The sequence below is a fragment of the Cibotium barometz genome, chromosome 42, assembly GCF_041138505.1.
Source record: "Cibotium barometz isolate CiBa-2024 chromosome 42, ASM4113850v1, whole genome shotgun sequence".
NCBI lineage: Eukaryota > Viridiplantae > Streptophyta > Polypodiopsida > Cyatheales > Cibotiaceae > Cibotium > Cibotium barometz.
In genome coordinates, this window is record NC_141087.1 from 2,937,949 (window position 1) to 2,955,342 (window position 17,394).

The following is a 17,394-nucleotide window of genomic DNA, read 5'->3' on the forward strand; positions in this document are numbered from 1 at the left end:
CTCATTTACCTACTTCGTGATTTCTTCTTGTTGTGGAGCACTCACTCGGTATGTGGGTTTGTTGGGTGGAGAACTACCTGGCACAAGATCTATGCGGTGATCTTCGGGCCTTTGGGGAGGTAATTCTCCTGGCAATGAATCAGCAAAACAGTCGTTGAATGCATGAAGAAAATTCAGCCTATCATTAGACATAGCATCCACATTTTGATGATTTGACACAAGGCTATCACGAACAAAAACCAAGTACACAGAAAGACTCTTTTTCATTGCTTTATTAATTTGGATGTGTGATACAAGTGGGATGGAATCCCCTTCTTTGCCAGCATCAATAAAATGCATGCGGCCTTTATGCATAAAAGAAATCATATTGGTCTTGTACTCTTTGCGGGACTCAAGCCTATGATGCCACGGCTTGCCCAACAATACATCACATCCATTTAGTGGAGCAACTAGGAAATGTTCATTATCAAGGTAGCCCTGGATATGGATGCGCAACTTCCCTATCAATGGGATAACCTGCACCTCTTTACCAATAAATGCAGCTTCGGCTTCAATCTGAGGTCCCATATTCTCAACCTCAATACCCAATGCCGCTGCCGTTTGCATAGAGATGAAGTTATCGATTGCACAGTCATCAAACATGAATAAGGCGGGCTGATCCTTGATTTGCCCCCAAGCCTTGCAAACCATTCGCTCTTTTGCATCATGACTTGTATTTCCTTGCACATCAGGAATTGCATGTACATTAGCCTTGGTCTGCTTGTCCTCGTGCTTAGGTTTGCGGTCAGGGCGTTGTCGAAACATGTGGTCTTTGCTACCACAAGAAAAGCATTTTCCATCCTTGGCATATTGCTCTCTTTGCTCCGGGGTTAAGCCGAATTTGTTCTTCCTTGGGCCCTGATCTTTAGATGTGTTATTTTCAGCTTTACCACCCTTGTAGGTCTCCCGGAAGTTCTTTTTAGGTGGCTGTCCACCCTTTTGCACATTTGGGACAGCCTTGTCTTTCCCCTTTGAACCTCCTTGATCCTGTTTAATCTTGATCACCAATTGCTCCGTAGCAAGAGGAGAAGCTGTGAGCTGTTGCAAAGTATGTTTCGGGTGCAATTCAATGCCCGAACGATATGCTGGTTGCAGTCCAGAGCGAAACTTCCTCTTTCTTTCATCCTCAGTGATTTGCATAAAGGGAGTTACTTCCAGCAATACTTTCCAAAACTTGTTAACATACTGTTGCACGCTTTCATTATCTCTTTGCTCCAACCTGTCCCACTTTTGGGTGAGAGTTTGCTCTGCATTTGGTGGCAAAAACTGAGCATAGAATCTATCCTTAAATTCCTTCCAGGTGCAAATGGGATCCTTGGTGATCTTTTCAGTGATCCACCAATGAGCAGCGGTTCCTTTCAAAAACATGCTAGCATGGCGTACTTTAGACTTTTCGGTGAAGTCCTCATCGCTAAAAGCAATGTCGAATTGTGCCACAAATGCTAACACTTTAGAAGCATCATGTTCTCCATGAAAGACATCAAACTTAACAGATTTGTCACCTGCTTTAAATTCCTTGAGCTTTCTGGCATGAGGCTCATGGTCTTCTCTTTTTCTTTTCCCCTTATCCAACGGGACAGCCCTATCTGCATGGGCTCCATGGGCCGTCATAGAAGTTTCATGAGGCATGGTGGCATGTGCTCCATGAACTTGAAGCTCAGATGCATGTGACTTACCTGCATAAGGCATTGTCTCTCCATGAGACAGTTCAGAAGGAAAAATTCTTCTAGTAGCAGACCTGTCACCCTTACCATGAGATACATGTCTTGAATGCATGTGACTTTCATGCCCTCCATGAGCACTGGCATACATATATCTGTCAGGCTTTGTGCCTTGTGGAAAAGATGCATGACGAGAGGTGACTGTCACCTCTTCCTTTTGCATAAAAGACCTCAACCTATGAGATGCGGGATCTCCATGCTTCAAGCGAGGTGGATTTCTGAATTTCAGCTCTCCGTCGTCCCCCTCTTTGATGTCACCTTTGCGGAGGAGGTAGGCAAGTGCCAACTCCCTTGGTTTCTTGCCCACTTCCCGTGCCATAGACTCAAAAGTTACATCTACCATTGCATCAGCCTTCCTAGCTTCAATGGCACTTTGCACATGGGGATCTTCATGCAAAAATTTTAACTCTTGCTCTTGTGCCTGCAAAAGTTTTCTCATATGTTCCATTTCAGCCCTCATTGCATCAGGCTCTTGTTCAAGCATATGACTGTCTTTCCTCGAGACAGTTGTTCCTTTGATTCACTATCATTTACCCTTTCAAGGGCCTTCCTCGCAGAGCATTAGACCCACGAGAGGCACTAGATGGACCCCTCGAATTTGGCACTTCCAAAGGGTTGCCTTGGCTGTCCATTGTGTTTAAGTGTGCTAAAAGCGGGGTGTCCAGTACAAAGGTTCGTTTCCCCACTAGGAAGAGGGAAACAACCTGGCTCTGATACCAATGAAACCGATCCCGTCAAGTGGGAAAGACTCCGTTGGACACCCACACGCGTAATAGCACAACTTAATACCACAATTTAAAATGGACAACTTAATAACAACTTGAAATTGAAATGAAATAAAATGAGATAAATGGACACCACCACTGGGGCCGGAATGGGCCGACCCCCCCCCTCAATATTCGATATATTTATTGGGAGTATTTAACAAATACAATGCTCCATGGGTTCCAAGAACCAGATGATGTCCATGTACAAGATGAATACAATACCAAACAATTTGGCTCGAAGTAGATATTCGAAGCAGAATGACCACTAGCGTGGTCCAGTCTCTACGGTCCTGTGCTTTCACTGGACTCCGCGAAGAGCGCCCAACTAGTGTTCCAGGACCACGCACAAACACGCGCTCCCGTACTAACGCCTGGCTCTCCCGATCTCAGCACCTTTGGACCAAGGTTCTCCAATAGAGCTTGGACTACCCGGCACCGAACGGGTGTTGTCGTGGAGGGAGTCGGGAATCCCTTATCAGATTTATCACAAAGTACTTTACTCAAATCTGGCTCTCAGTCCATTGTGCTGATGCTTGTATTTTGCAGCACCTAGGGAGAGTCTCCCGGGCTGCCATGCTGTATTCCCTGCTCATTTTCTCTTATAAGCAGGAGAGATTTTTTGTAGCCCTACGGGCGTTTTTTATATAACTAATGAAAGGATCTTTTCTCGAAAAAAAAATCTAGCTCTCCCGATCCCAGCACCTTTGGACCGAGGTTCTCCAATAGAGCTTGGACTACCCGGCACCGAACGGGTGTTGCCGTGGAGGGAGTCGGGAATCCCTTATCAGATTTATCACAAAGTACTTTACTCAAATCTTTAGACCTTGGCAGCATGGCTTTGACCCAGCAGCGGCCGAGCAAGGAGAGCGCCTTTTCCATGTTACAGTTTGCTTCCCTGGACTCCGCCGCCGCGAGTACCTTCCACTCCTTTCGAGGCTAGGAGCACTGGTGGGCTCGGTGCTCGAGAGTGGCCCCACTGCAGCTTCAGTGGTGGCTAGAGCAGCTGGGCTACCTTCGGTCAGAGTTTTGGTTCCTGACATCCCTTCCCTTCTGAAGGTCATTCAGCTACCTCGGATAGGGGGGGGATGGGTTGATCAGAGAGTGGAGTTCTCGGGGCTCCCGAACCAGTGCTTTATTTGCAGACAGGTCTGCCACCTGGCCAAGGCCTGCCCTCGCAGGAGACCCCGACCTGTACCGCAGTAGCACGCCCCTGATGGCCCGGCCCCCACAGATGCGGCTCGGCAGGCAGCCTCCGGGACACCTGCTCAGCCCACAGAGACCTCGGAGTGGCAGCCTGGACAGGGGCGCCGTCAAGGGAGACAGCCCCAGCAGCACGCCCAGAGACCGATGCAGCAGCAGCCACAGTCTCAGCATCACTGGGTTCCCGTGAGGAACAGCTTTGCTCCCCTCCAGGAGGAGACCCCAGCGCCGACTGAGGACCAGGAGATGCCAGCACCCCCTCCTTCGCCCCGACCCCCCCTCCCCCGTCTCCCCCTTCCGCCTCGCTTCCACCTTCGCCTCCTCCCGTCCCCGGTCAGCCCACAGAGACCTCAGAGTGGCAGCCTGGACAGGGGCGCCGTCGAGAGAGACAGCCCCAGCAGCATTCCCAGAGACCGATGCAACAGCAGCCACAGTCTCAGCATCACTGGGTTCCCCTGAGGAACAGCTTTGCTCCCCTCCAGGAGGAGATCCCAGCGCCGACTGAGGACCAGGAGATGCCAGCACCCCCTCCTTCGCCCCCACCCCCCCTCCCCCGTCCCCCCCTTCCGCCTCGCTTCCACCTTCGCCTCCTCCCGTCCCCGCTCCGGTTTCGGCAGCGGCTCCTTTCCCACCCCCTTCTCCCCCCCCTCCCTCCCCCCCGCTCGCCTGAGCTCCTCGAGAGGCCCTAGCAGTCCCCTGGCGTTCACCTGCAGTCCGAAGGGCTCTGAGCACCGACCTTGCTCGAGCACCGCAGAGGAGACTTACCATGCCGATTAGGGCTTCACGGATATCCTCTATCCGCAGTCGGCTATGTCGTCTCGACACTAGACAGCGCTCGGAGGCTTTTGATTACTCCTTCACACGGCTTTTTGGAGCAGAGGGCCCCCATGAGCCAGCACCCATCAGAGTGGTGATACCTCCGGCCCGCGGGGAGGAGGCACTTGATTCATGTTACGGATGCATTGCCAAAGGCCGCACATTGGTGTGTCGGGGGGACTTCAACATGCTTGAGGACCCGGCCGATAGGGTGGGAGGCAGTCATGTTACAGTGCACGGTACGGAGCTTGCACCTTGGGAGCGATTTTGCATGACACTGAGGATCACTGATGCATGGCAGCATGAGGCCTTCTCCCGCTCTCAGGACAGTCTTAGTTTCTCTCGGTCGGATCGCCGGCAGGGAGGGACTAATCTATCAAAGATTGATCGCTTTTATGTGGGCGACAGGTTAGGGGAGCGAGGGGGCTCCGTTGGCATTCTCGCTGGCACCTCTTTTTCAGACCATGTGCCAGTTATTTTGACACTTGAGGAGAGGACACAGGAGACCAGCTTGCAGTTGAAGATCCCAGAGAGGGTACTTACCGATCCTAGTCTCACTGAGGACATTGAGAGGATATGGCATGATAGTCAGAGCTCTGACCAGGATGCAGCAGGCCAGTGTGCCCAGGGACTCATCGTGCTCAGCTCTTTTTCGCACGCTGCAGCCTTGACACGGCTGGGAGAGGCTCGTGAGCGGGAGCGTCAGCTGAGACATAGCCTTGCTTCGCTTCAGCGCCTTCAGAAGCAGCAGCCTACATGTGAGTGGGTGGCGTCCCAGCTGAGCCAGGCACGCCAGAGGTTAGAGAGGCAGATACCAAACTGTGGACAATAGCCTACTGGAGCATAGCATGCTGATGATGGACAACGACCTGGCTGCAGCGCTTGGTTTGTAGTGCAACCACATGAGAGAAACAAGGAAACAGCCGCCTAAAGCATAGGGGGCACCTGGCTGCTGTGTGCAGCCACCTGTCTTCAACCTGCACAGCCGCCTGTAGGGGATAGTCAGCTGAAGGACAGGCGAAGCCTGCTAATGTTGCAGCGCCTGCTGAAGATAGCCCACGTCTGCCTGCAAGGGATCAAGGCAGCGCAGCCTGTGGAGTATGCAGCCGCCTGTAAGAGAGTATGCGCAGCAGTACAGTAGGAGATGGCAGCCGCCTGCAGTAAGTTCAGTCGCCAGCAGAGATGGGAAGATGGCGTTGCTTGAGACTATGCACAGAAGGAGGTCGCCGGCAGATTTTCTCTTACGAAAGATGGTGGAAGCTATCTCTACGATGGAGGTGAAGGCTCTTTTTATAAAAATTAAAGAGGGAGTTGCACTATTGTGTTGCGGCTGACTACCCACGTTTGCATGTGGGCGGCCAATTCTAAGGGGGTGTGGGTAGGTGACCATGCACCCACCCCCACACACACACTTAAGTGGGGCTCCCCAACTTGGCCCCTAAGTGGGTGCCCAAAGGGGGTGCCCACTTTTAAGTGAGTGTGAACAAATAACCTTATAAAACAAAGGGTTAAAATATATGAAATATTAAACCAACATGTGCAATATACTTACCACCTGTTCACATGCACCAAAACTCGTCAGAAGACAGGGCAGACTTCACGACTCACTGGCAGGCGTCCCCGCTCAGTAAGTGACACGTCAAGCAGGCAAACACAAAAATACAAGTCATGCGAAAACAGTTTCAAACATGCAGAACATGAGTGCATGTGCAAATAGTATCATGGACATATCTCCCGTTCATGGAACAAGTACAAAATATCTGTCGGCACAAAAATGGCACGACGTAAAACATAAAAACCTGGTCTTCCTATGGAGTGGCAGTCCCACAGGTAAGACACAGTTCTAGGCACGAGCCTCCCTATGGAGTGACAGTCCCATAGGTAAGACACGGCACGAATACTGGCTCTTCCATGGCATGACAATCCCATGGATAGAACACAGTCCAAGTCATACACGGGTGGCACCAGTCTGGCTCCCATCCATACGACACCATCCTGCTAACACGGGTGGCCAGCAAAATACTGGCCTCTTCACATCTGGCTCCCGTCCATGTCAGCAAAATACTGGCCTCTTCACATGAGACACCGGCCTGGCCTCAAGTGAACGAGACACAAAAACTGGAGATGGACCAAATGGTCGGCCAATTGGTGACAGCCACCCCGCCTCCTCCCTCACCAACCAACCATCACCAGTATAGTGGATCTTGGGGACGCTCCTTGAGCTGCTCTAGACCTACCTCGCCCAAGAGGAGTTACCTCGGACCGAGCGTCCTCACTCCAGCATGCCCGACGCCCCCAGCCCCCTGACCATCGGCCACAATCCCCTCATCAGCTCTAGATCCAAGATATGCTCCACGGCCATCAAGCTAACATAGCTGAGGGAGACATCTCGGCCATACTCATTAGCCCCATGCTTGATATTTTGGAGAGTGGTATACCATCTACAAGGAGCTAATGATGCTCTCATGTTTCTATGTTCTTAGTATTCCATGATGAGTTTCCATGGACAGCTTTGTATCACCCCAGTGAGATAGCTTTGTTTATGTTTTGTTTCTGTTTTATTTTTCATTCCATGATGAGATATGCCATGGGCATTATTGTATCCCTTTGGTCTCATAGGCCAATTAGGACTTTAGTAGACACTTAATCTCTCTCTCTCTCTCTCTCTCTCTCTCTCTCCCACTAGCTCAGTACTTTCATACTTTATTTCATGTTCATTTTGTCCTTTTTTTTCTGGACATCCAGAAGACATTGACAGTTGTACATTGATTTGTCTCATAGGTCCAGTTCGGCCTCTAGTAGACGTTAATTCAGCTAGCTTTCTTTCTTTCTTTCTTTCTTTCTCTCTCTCAGAGCATGCCAACACCCCATGAGTAGAACTTCGACAAGGCAAATTACACCATACCAAAATTACCTCATTGCCCCTCTCTGTCAAGCTCAATGCTCCTTTCTCTGCAAGAAAAAAACCATATAATTAAGTGATGCGTCTAAAACACATTGTTTCTTATGCCAAGGGGAAACAAAACGTCTCTGCAGAAATTTAAAATTATGTAATTTTCCATTTGGAAAGGTGTTAGATCTTTTCATGCAAAATCACTTTAAAAGAGAAAGGAATAAGCTGCATTTGCTTACTGTCAAATTTTTGAAGCAATGAACTCAACTGCTCGTTCTTCTCTTCAACCTGACGTTTTTCCTCTGTAGAACAGTAGAAAAAGAAACGTCTATTAAACGACAGCATGAAAAACAATTGAACTACCCACTCGCCCACGGATATCCGAACAAGAGACTAATCCTTCGGCTCTTCCAAAAACCGAACCCAAAAAAACTTCCCTCGCCCAGAACCCCCATATTTCACCTATGTGGACCGCTCTAGTCTTATGTCTTAGTTGCGCTTAGGATTTTCTTTTATGATGAATAAAACTATTTATATTAGTCTCAAATCTTTGTAATAATATTTGAGAAATAAAATGATTTCAAAGTTTTACTTTTAAAAAACATGAGCGTAGTGCAATGCATGAATCTTCTAAGCCTGGGAACTCTTTTCCCTGGTACCCGCCGGGACAAAACATAACCAAATTCCTAAATGGATCCTTTCACTACAGTGGTTGGGCGATTGGCTAACCCATGGGATTGAATGGGATTAGGCTGTACTGATGGATCCCTAAAATGAGACTCAATTCTGTTATGGTACGATAGATGAAGTAAATCCCACATACTCTTTGTTCTATGGAAAAGAATCAACGGCTGTGCCTCTTGAAGAGGAAAAAAACGTTAGTCTCTATGATCCAAGTGCAAGTCCTTTCCTTGATCTGATCATGTGACTTACGGGTTCGGTCGGATCAGTTTTGTTAGTTAAGGCTCTTGACTACGTTAGAATAAAACTTAAATAAATAAATATCTGGGCTACCATCCATGCCTTAACATAAAAGACTTCTTCCACAAAGAATAGCTTTGCTATTGCAAGTCTTTGGCCTAGGGGGAAAGTCGTAGCGGTCGTGGTGGCGATTGAGCTCCCCCTCATCGAACTGTTGTTCGCCTACGCCTTCATAGGATTCACCCCCCGCCCCCTCTTTGCGTGGTCCCTCCCCTCCTTCGCGCAGCTGCCCACTCCCCTCCTTTCGCTTTTCAGCACCCCCCCCCTTTCCCTCGTACGATTTAGCCCTGCTCCTTTCATGTGCCCCCCCTTCTTCTTCTTCTTCCCTCCTTTCGCTTTTCAGCACGTGCGATTTAGCCCTGCTCCTTTCACGTGCCCCCCCTTCTTCTTTCTTTCTTCTTCTTCTTCTTCTTTCTTGTTTTGGTTCTTCTTTCTTCTTCTTCCTTCTTCTTCTTTCTTCTTCTTGCTTTTTCTTCTTCTTCTTCGTTCTTGTGTCTTCTTCTTCTTACTTCTTACTTCTTCTTCTTCTCCGTTCTTCCTTCCTCTTCTTCTTCCTTCTTCTTGCTTCTTCCTCCGTCCTCCTCGTGCTTCCTGCCGCCTCCTACCTCCTGCCTTCCTTCCTTCCCCTTCTTCTTCTTCTTCGTCATCTCTTCTTCCTTCTTCTTCTTCTTCGTCATCTCTTCTTCCTTCGTCTTCTACTTGCTTCTTCTTCTTCTTTCCTCTTCTTCGTTCTTCCTTCTTTGTTCTTCCTTCTTCTTCTTCTTCCTTCTTTGTCTTCTTCTTCTTCTTTCTTCTTCTTCTTCGTCTTCCTCTTCTTTCTTCTTACTTCTTTCTTCCTCTTCTTTCTTCCTCTTCCCCTTCCCCTTCTCCTCCTCCTCCTCCTCCTCCTCCTTCCGTTCGTCTTCTTCCTTCTCCTCCTCTTTCTCCCATCCTTCCTCCTCCTTCCTCCGTCCTCCGCCGTCTTCTTCCTTCTTCTTCTTCTTCCTCCTCTTCTTCCTCTTCCTCTTCCTCTTCATCTTTCCTCCTCCTCCTCCTCCTCCTCCTCCTTTTCTTCTTTTTTTTTCTTTTTTACTTTTTTTCCTACTTTTTCTGCACCGCCCTCTCGTCTTTGCCCTTTGCTCCTACCGCCCTGCCTTGCCCGTTTTCCTTTTCGTCTTTCAGCCCTTTCTCCCCTCCCGTGCAGGTTGAGTTTTTAGTTTCTTCGGGGTTTTTCGCTCATTTCAACAAGCTTCGGTCTATTTTGGTCTTCACCCTCAGGAGGACTCCATGGCAGTCATTTCCGTCATCCCCGATTGAGGCCACCGTTGCTTGCAGTTCCTTTTCCAAAGGAGATCTTGAGATTCTCGCCATGACTGCTGCCTCATTAGAGGCCTCCACCTTGGTTTGCAAAATTGTCGATAGCCACCCTGGGCGCGGATAGCTCAAGGATCTTTTGCAAGCGAGCCACATTGGTGAGCCTGCAAAGATCACCGATATTCACCCCCTGGGGCGCTGATACTACCAGGATGAATTCGACTTGCCAACGGCGTCAAACCAAGTCATGCAGCTAAGCCCGCTTGCACTACGTACGACAAAGGCCTCCTTTGCTCGGTGGCAACACGGCTTCGATCCTGCGTCTGACCCTCTGGCTAGCATGTCAGGCTTCCCAATGATAGATAGTTTGTTTCCCAGGCCTTAAGAAGGAGTACCTTCCTCTTCTCCTGGTGATTGGCGGTGCCATCGGGAGAGTGATGGAGTCCCCTCCCACTGCTGCCTCGGCCCTCGCACGGGCATTGGGATTCCATCTCTTTGCATCTATGTTGCCTCGCCAGATACTGTACCGCATTGTAGCCTCCAGGGGTGACCCCATCCAACAACGCGTGGATTATTCAAGGCTTCCAGGCCAATGCTTCATTTATAGACAGATGGGTCACTTAGCCAGAGCCTGCCCTCGACGGTAATCTAGGAGGCCGCCTCCGGTGGTCCCTCCCTCTGTTTCTCATTCAGATCTTCGCCAGGGGGCAAGGAGAGCGACAGGTTCTCAGGTAGCGGAGCATCAGCCCCCGACCACAGACGACCCACTACTGTCGGTGAGTGGCGGACAGCTGGCCCGTGCCCGAGCTGCCAGCCGACCATGAGAGTTGAGCGCTGCCGCCACGCGCACAGGCTAGCAGAGCTCAAGAGAATTCAGTTCTGTCAAAGAACCGTTTTGAGCACTTATTTCAGCACCTTCTCGTTGGTGACGCGCCCTCTCTAGTCACGGAGCGGGCCCCTCTAGTGTGCCGGCCGATCCCTCAACGAGATCTCCCCCCCCCCCTCCCTTGACACTGAGTGCTCAATGAGGCTGGTAGACCTCTCTGAGCCCCCAACGAGCCCCTGCCTGCAGCCTACCTCTCCGATGGATCTCTCACAGCAACACCCGTCTCCGGCCTCTCCGCCTCCACCTATCCTCGCCACCTTCCCCCTCCTCCTCCATCCTCAACACCGGCTGTAACCGCAGTAGTTCACTCTGCCCCGTCCTCATCATCCGAGCCCTCCCTCCCCCCTCCCATCTGCCTCTCCAGAGCACTCCCATTGCCCCCTTGCAATGCCCGACCCAGAGCGGAGACAGCGCCGGCGAGCTCCATCCGTCACTTGATTCACCGCTTTTCTGAGCCGGTTGAGATGACCATTGTCACCTCCCTGGTGAGAGCGCTCCCGCCACAGTCCCTATGTGGGGCCCCCAAGATCTTGGGGCAGCTTGTGGATTATAGTTTCTTCTGTTGTCTGGCCGTGGAAGGGACTGATATGTTTGAGGAGACAATAGCCCCCATTCGGGTATGTCTGGTTTTTCACCACTCCAGACCCTCTACACCTAATAATGTGTTGGGGTAAAGGCGTTATGCCCACCCTTATAGTGTGTACAAGCCCATAAGTTATAGTACATAGTACACTTAGTACTTTTAATGTACTAAGTGCACTATGTGTACTAGTGCAATATACATGTGTGATAGGGGAGTCACACACTCATATCATGAGTTGACTTATCCCCACAACTCTCTCTCTCTCTCTCCCTTGTTGATTCTCTGTGTATGTCTCCCACATGAATCTCTAACCCTGATTCTTCTCTCTCCCACACAACTGGTATCAGAGCCAGTCTGCAGCTCTCTGCATGTGTAGTTTACTTCCAACAATCGTGGTGTCGAATTTGCTGTAGAGGAGAAGAAGGTGCAGGCGCTGATTTTTTTTTCTCTCTCTGTGTGAGCACTGAACGCTAGGCTGTCTGTGTAAGCTACAAGGCGCTGGTGGCCACAAAGGCTGGAATTCACCACTCGTGCGCTTGCAATCGTGCGCGTGTGAATGCTTGCAGTTTTGACAACCAGGCGCAGCTAATCAAGCACAGCAACGAGCGAGAGAAAGGCCCGTCGCGTGTAGTGCTATCCATTAGGTGGCGGGCGTTGAACCAACACGCGAGGCCACCTAGCAGCACGGCGAAGCCGTAAGGGAAGCAGCGCACGGCATGGTAGAAGCGATGACCACAGCCGAATAGAGGCAAGGCGTAATCACTAGCGCTGGGCGTCGACTGGCTGCTGGGCGTGAAGCGAAGGCTAGCGCGCACGTTGACTCATGTTGAAGGCGAAGGCGAGCAAGCGAGCGAGGAGTATCTGTTGTGCGTGTACCAGCGAATCTCTCCTCAGGCAAATTCGTTCGCTCCACGTATGTTGGGCAGCCAACGAATTGTACGCTGTGCCATCGCCTTGCACCTTCTGGCCTCACTTTCTACAACAGTAACAGCAGAAGCAGCCCCGCAGGAGCTTCTTGGGCTCCGTTGTTTTCCAAAGCTTGATGTTGGGTGCTGGAGCTTCTCCGCCTTCTGTCTCTGCAAGGTCTAAGGTTTCCGAGGCTGAACAGAGCATCAGATTTCTGCAGCAGCACCAAATTCAGCACACCCCCCTTTTCTTGCAACAAAAAATCAGAAATTACAAGGTATTCTGCTTCAATTTTTTTTTGGGATTTGCAATTGAGCAAGTACAATCATCAATTGAGCAGGTACAGGTGCCCAATTGCTCAATTTTGAGCAAAATTGGCAAAATTGGGTGACATTGGTCACAATCAGGATCAATTTGCAGGAAATTGGATGTCGAAATTTGGGGCTTTTGATGTAATTGTGCAATTAAGGAGTCATACATGCTGTATGATGTGAAAAATCGCACATTCGGGCAAAAATTGCAGCAAAATTGCAGTGCAAATCAAGGGGCTTTTGTGCCGATTGGATTGATTTGCATGCAGGCAATCGCATTTAATGCTGTGGATAATGTGTTGATGCCTTACAAGCACTCAATGTGCCTGTAAATCAAGGGGCTTTCATGTATTGGATGTATATGTGGCCAGGGGGAAGCATCGCAAAGACTCTAGATGCCTTCATGTGCGTCAATGTACCATGTATGATCAGCAATTGATCTTAAATCAAGGGGCTTTTCAAGATTTTATGCTTGTTAAGCTTGGCAAAGCAGCAGGCAACACATTTATGCCTTGAATCCTCAGAAATCAGCTTGCAGTCAAGGGGTTTTTGCCCAATTTCTGTTCGGGACTGTTGTATGCAGTGTTCGGGACTGTAAAAGTCTGATTTTCACTCATTTGGACAGCCAGGAGAGCATTTATTGCTAATGTACCTGCTGGTACAGATTTGGCACAGCTTTGTGCAAGTTTTGGCATGGCTGTACACTGATTTGAGTAAGGAAAAGGTTCAATTTCAGCTGCTGTACTTGCCGGTACAGGTTTGGTACATCACAGGTGAGCACTTAGTACTGCTGTACAGTACTTTGGAAGGGCAACAGAGCACATTTAAGGTGCTGTCCTAAATCTGCAGCAACCAGATTTTGGTGATTTCATCACATAAAGTGGGAGAAAAGTTGCATTTGTGCTTCCGCAGTGGGAGATAAAGCTTGGGAGAACAACTGTGAGCACTTTGTGTGCTTTTGGTGCAGTTTTTGCACATTTTGCAGGGAGTCAGGCATTGACAGGTTGCATATTGCTATGGCAACCACAGGTGAGAGCTCTTCATTGCTTCACATCAAGAAGCTTGAAGGCTCGCATAATTATGATATTTGGCAAACCCAGTGCTACAATGTGTTGCTCCAGAAAAAGCAGCACAAGCCTATCAAAGAAAGGGGTGTAATGCCCGCTTCTCTTACTGCTGAAGAGTGGGAAGATATGGATGAGCTGGCAAGATCTACTATCATGTTGTCTGTGTCAGACTCATTACTTTTCAGCATTCGTGAAGAGAAGACAGCTTGGGGAATGTGGCAGAGATTGCAGGACTTGTATGCCCAACAAAGTGCCTCAAGCAAAGTGTATTGGTTGAAGAAACTCATAGGTCTTCAGATGAAGGAAGGGGCGTCTATGACAGCCCATCTAAATGAGTTTAATGGTATTGTCAGCCAAGTAATTAATCAAAAGTTGGCAATGGACGATGAGTTCAAAGCCACTTTTTTGTTATGCACTTTGCCAGAGAGTTGGGACACATTCAGGACAGCCACTAGCAATTCGCATGCTATGCTGTCATATGCAGATGTTGAGGGTGCTCTTCTTCAAGAAGAGATGAACAGGAAAAACAACTCTGTTGGAAAGTCCAATGCAATGAATGCACGTGGGAGATCCCAACAAAGGGGAAAAAGCCAAGAAAGGGGAAGGAGCAAGTCTCGCTCCAAAAAGGATTTGGAATGCCATTATTGTGGCAAGAAGGGACACATCAAAAAGCAATGCTACAAATGGAAAAATGATCAAAAGGAAAAGGGAAAAGGCAAAGACAAAGAGAAAGATGAAGCCAAAGATGTAAAGCCAAAGGGCAAAAGTGGAGTCAAGATTGAAGAAATCAATGTGTCACATGTGCAGGTGGCAGTGAGGATGAGGTCCTATTTACGTCTTCACTTGATGCCCATTCACTTCTTACAGGTGGTCATGGTATGCACTCATGGATCATTGATTCAGGTGCCTCCTTTCATGTCACAGGCAGAGACTTGTTTGTCAGGTATACTGCTGGCAATGAAGGAGTGGTTTATTTGGGTGATAACCATGCATGCAAAATTCTTGGCAGAGGTGATGTGAGGCTTGTGTTTTCAGATGGCTCACAGCTTATGCTCCATGATGTCAGGCATGTGCCTGAGATCAAGAAGAATCTGCTTTCTACTGGACAGCTTGATGATGCTGATTATGTTACCACATTTGGTCGTGGAAAGTGGAAAATTAGTAAGGGCTCACTGGTTGTTGCCAGAGGCTCTAAGGTGGACACTCTTTATTTCATGCATGCAGGTGTTTGTCACCATGCTAATGTAAATGCAACCGAGCTGCCGGAAATTTCTATGTGGCATAGCCGGTTGGGACACATGAGTGTCAAGGGAATGGAGCAATTGTCTCGTTTGGGTTACTTGCCTTCTCTAAAGTTTTCAAGTTTTCAGTTTTGTGAGCATTGTATATATGGTAGGCAACTACAGCGCCCCCACAAGAAAGCTCTTGGACAGAAAGATGCTCAGTTAGAGCTTGTGCATACAGATGTATGTGAGATGCCTCAGCTTTCTTTGGGAGGGGCAAAATATTTTGTGTCTTTTATTGATGATGCCACACGCAAGGTGTGGGTTTATCCTCTTCGTTTGAAGAGTGATACATTCTCAGTGTTTCAGAAGTTTGTTGCTCTTGTTGAGAATCAAACTGGCAAAACACTGAAGGCTTTGCGTTCCGACAATGGTGGAGAGTATATGTCCAAACAGTTTCAGGACTTTTGTGATGCTAAAGGCATCAAGAGGGAGCTCTCTACTCCTTATGATCCTCCACAAAACGGGACAGCAGAGAGGATGAACAGGACCATTCAGGAGAAGGTCCGTTCTATGTTGTCACATGCTGCGTTACCTCATGGTTTTTGGGCTGAAGCTGTTATGACAGCCGTTCACCTTATAAACAGGTCACCTAACACGAGGCTTGGTGGGAAAGTGCCAGAGGAAGTATGGACAGGGAAGCCTCCGTCATACAAGCACTTGAGAGTGTTTGGTTGCGTTGCATACGTGCACATACGCAGGGAAATGCGCACCAAACTTGATCCTAAGTCTCACAAATGCATATTCCTAGGATATGGTGACAGAGGTGAAATGGGGTATAGACTTTGGGATCCCGTGAATAGAAAGATTATACGCAGCAATGATGTCATTTTTGATGAAGGCAACAGGAGCCTGGCAGAGTCATCTTTGATGATGATGGACATCATGGACAACAACCAAGGGCTGTAAATCAGCCATTACAGCAGAAAACCAGCCCTTAAATGGTGCTGAAAATGGTCCAAATGGACAGCCAGAGATGGCAGAAGATATCCCTATGGATATACCACAGTTAGAAGAAATACCGGGCATGATATTTCAGCCTTATGGCATGGAACAGGAGCCACCAATGGGTGATATGCAAGCTGGACAGCAACCTGCAAATGATGGTCATTGGGTACGGAGGTCCACTAGACCCTCCAGAGCCCCTGACAGGTTTGTTCCAGGGGTTGACTACTTGATGCTCACTGACTGTGGGGAGCCCTCATGTTATAAGGAGGCTTTACAGAGGGCAGACAAGGCTCTTTGGGAGCGTGCCATGAAGTCAGAGATGGATTCTCTGCACAAAAATGGAACATGGAAGTTGGTGCATTTGCCTACAGGCAAGAAGGTTTTACCATGCAAGTGGGTTTACAGGCTCAAAGTTGCACCTGATGCAAAGCCAAGATACAAAGCTAGGTTAGTGGCTAAAGGCTTCAAGCAGGAATATGGTGTTGACTTTGATGAGATCTTCTCTCCAGTGGTCAAAATGACCACACTTAGAGCTGTGTTGGCTTTGGTTGCACATGATGATCTGGACTTGATTCAGATGGATGTGAAGACTGCTTTTCTTCACGGTGATCTCCATGAGGAGATATATATGCAACAGCCAGAGGGTTATGCAGTAAGTGGAAAGGAGAAGCTTGTATGCAAGCTGAAAAAGAGTCTTTATGGGCTCAAACAGGCACCAAGGGAATGGTATCATAAATTTGATACATTCATGAAATCCCAGAAATACAGGAGAAGTGACATAGATCACTGCTTATACACCAAGAAAGCTTTGGATGGCAGTCTATTGATCCTCATCTTGTATGTTGATGATATGTTGATTGCCGGGAAATCTCGTAAAGAGATGGATGCCTTGAAGCAGAGGCTGCATCAAACCTTTGATATGAAGGATTTGGGTGATGCAAATCACATTTTGGGTATGCGGATACTTCGGGACAGAAATCAGCATGTGTTGTATTTGTCTCAGAAGGAATACATTGGCAAAGTTTTGCAGAGGTTCAATATGGACGGGGGGAAGAAGACTAGTACTCCTTTGCCTCCATATGTGAAACTCAGTGCTATGGACAGCCCACAGTCGGATAGTGACAGGGCTGATATGGCCAAGATTCCGTATGCTTCAGCTTGTGGCAGTCTCATGTATGCCATGGTTGCTACTAGGCCGGACATTGCATTTGCAGTGGGAGTGGTTCTAGATACATGGCCAACCCTGGCAAGAAGCATTGGGAAGCAGTGAAAGGTGTCATGAGATACCTGAAAGTAGGGGAGCGAGGGGGCTCCGTTGGCATTCTCGCTGGCACCTCTTTCTCAGACCATGCGCTAGTTATTTTGACACTTGAGGAGAGGACACGGGAGACCAGCTTGCAGTTGAGGATCCCATAGAGGGTACTTACAGATCCTAGTCTCGCTGAGGACATTGAGAGGATATGTCATGATAGTCAGAGCTCTGACCAGGATGCAGCAGGACAGTGTGCCCAGGGACTCATCGAGCTCAGCTCTTTTTTGCACGCTGCAGCCTTGACACGGCTGGGAGAGACTCGCGAGCGGGAGCGTCGGTTGAGACGTAGCCTTGCTTCGCTTCAGCGCCTTCAGGAGCAGCAGCCTACATGTGAGTGGGTGGTGTCCCAGCTGAGCCAGGCACGCCAGGAGGTTAGAGAGGCAGAGGA

General features: G+C 48.9%; 2 protein-coding genes across 2 annotated transcripts in view; both read right to left on the minus strand.

Moving 5' to 3' along the window:
• Positions 1–17,394, minus strand: part of LOC147614063 (alpha-1,3-mannosyl-glycoprotein 2-beta-N-acetylglucosaminyltransferase-like) — a 122,871-nt gene that overhangs the window by 46,951 nt on the left and 58,526 nt on the right. The window contains exons 4-5 of the mRNA XM_086780359.1: positions 7,676–7,738; positions 7,458–7,495 (exon numbers count right to left, since the gene is read on the minus strand). Coding sequence (XP_086636485.1) covers positions 7,458–7,495; positions 7,676–7,738 — 101 coding nt within the window. The remainder of the gene's footprint in view (positions 1–7,457; positions 7,496–7,675; positions 7,739–17,394) is intronic.
• On the minus strand, positions 8,786–9,767 carry LOC147614064 (uncharacterized). The gene is made up of 3 exons (XM_086780335.1): positions 9,669–9,767; positions 9,490–9,606; positions 8,786–8,866 (listed from the first exon to the last, which is right to left on the minus strand). The coding sequence occupies exons 1-3, from the start codon at positions 9,765–9,767 to the stop codon at positions 8,786–8,788; spliced, it is 297 nt and encodes a 98-aa protein (XP_086636461.1).

Excerpts from the sequence above, each read along its gene's own strand:
- LOC147614064 (XM_086780335.1), bottom strand. The coding sequence starts at position 9,767 with ATGGCGAGAATCTCAAGATCTCCTTTGGAAAAGGAACTGCAAGCAACG. Across the intron at positions 9,607-9,668 it reads GCCATGGAGTCCTCCTGAGG|CTCAACCTGCACGGGAGGGG; the intron begins GTGAAGACCAAA and ends AGAAACTAAAAA. Across the intron at positions 8,867-9,489 it reads CAGAAAAAGTAGGAAAAAAA|AAGAAGGAAGAAGAAGAAAG; the intron begins GTAAAAAAGAAA and ends AGAAGAAAGAAG.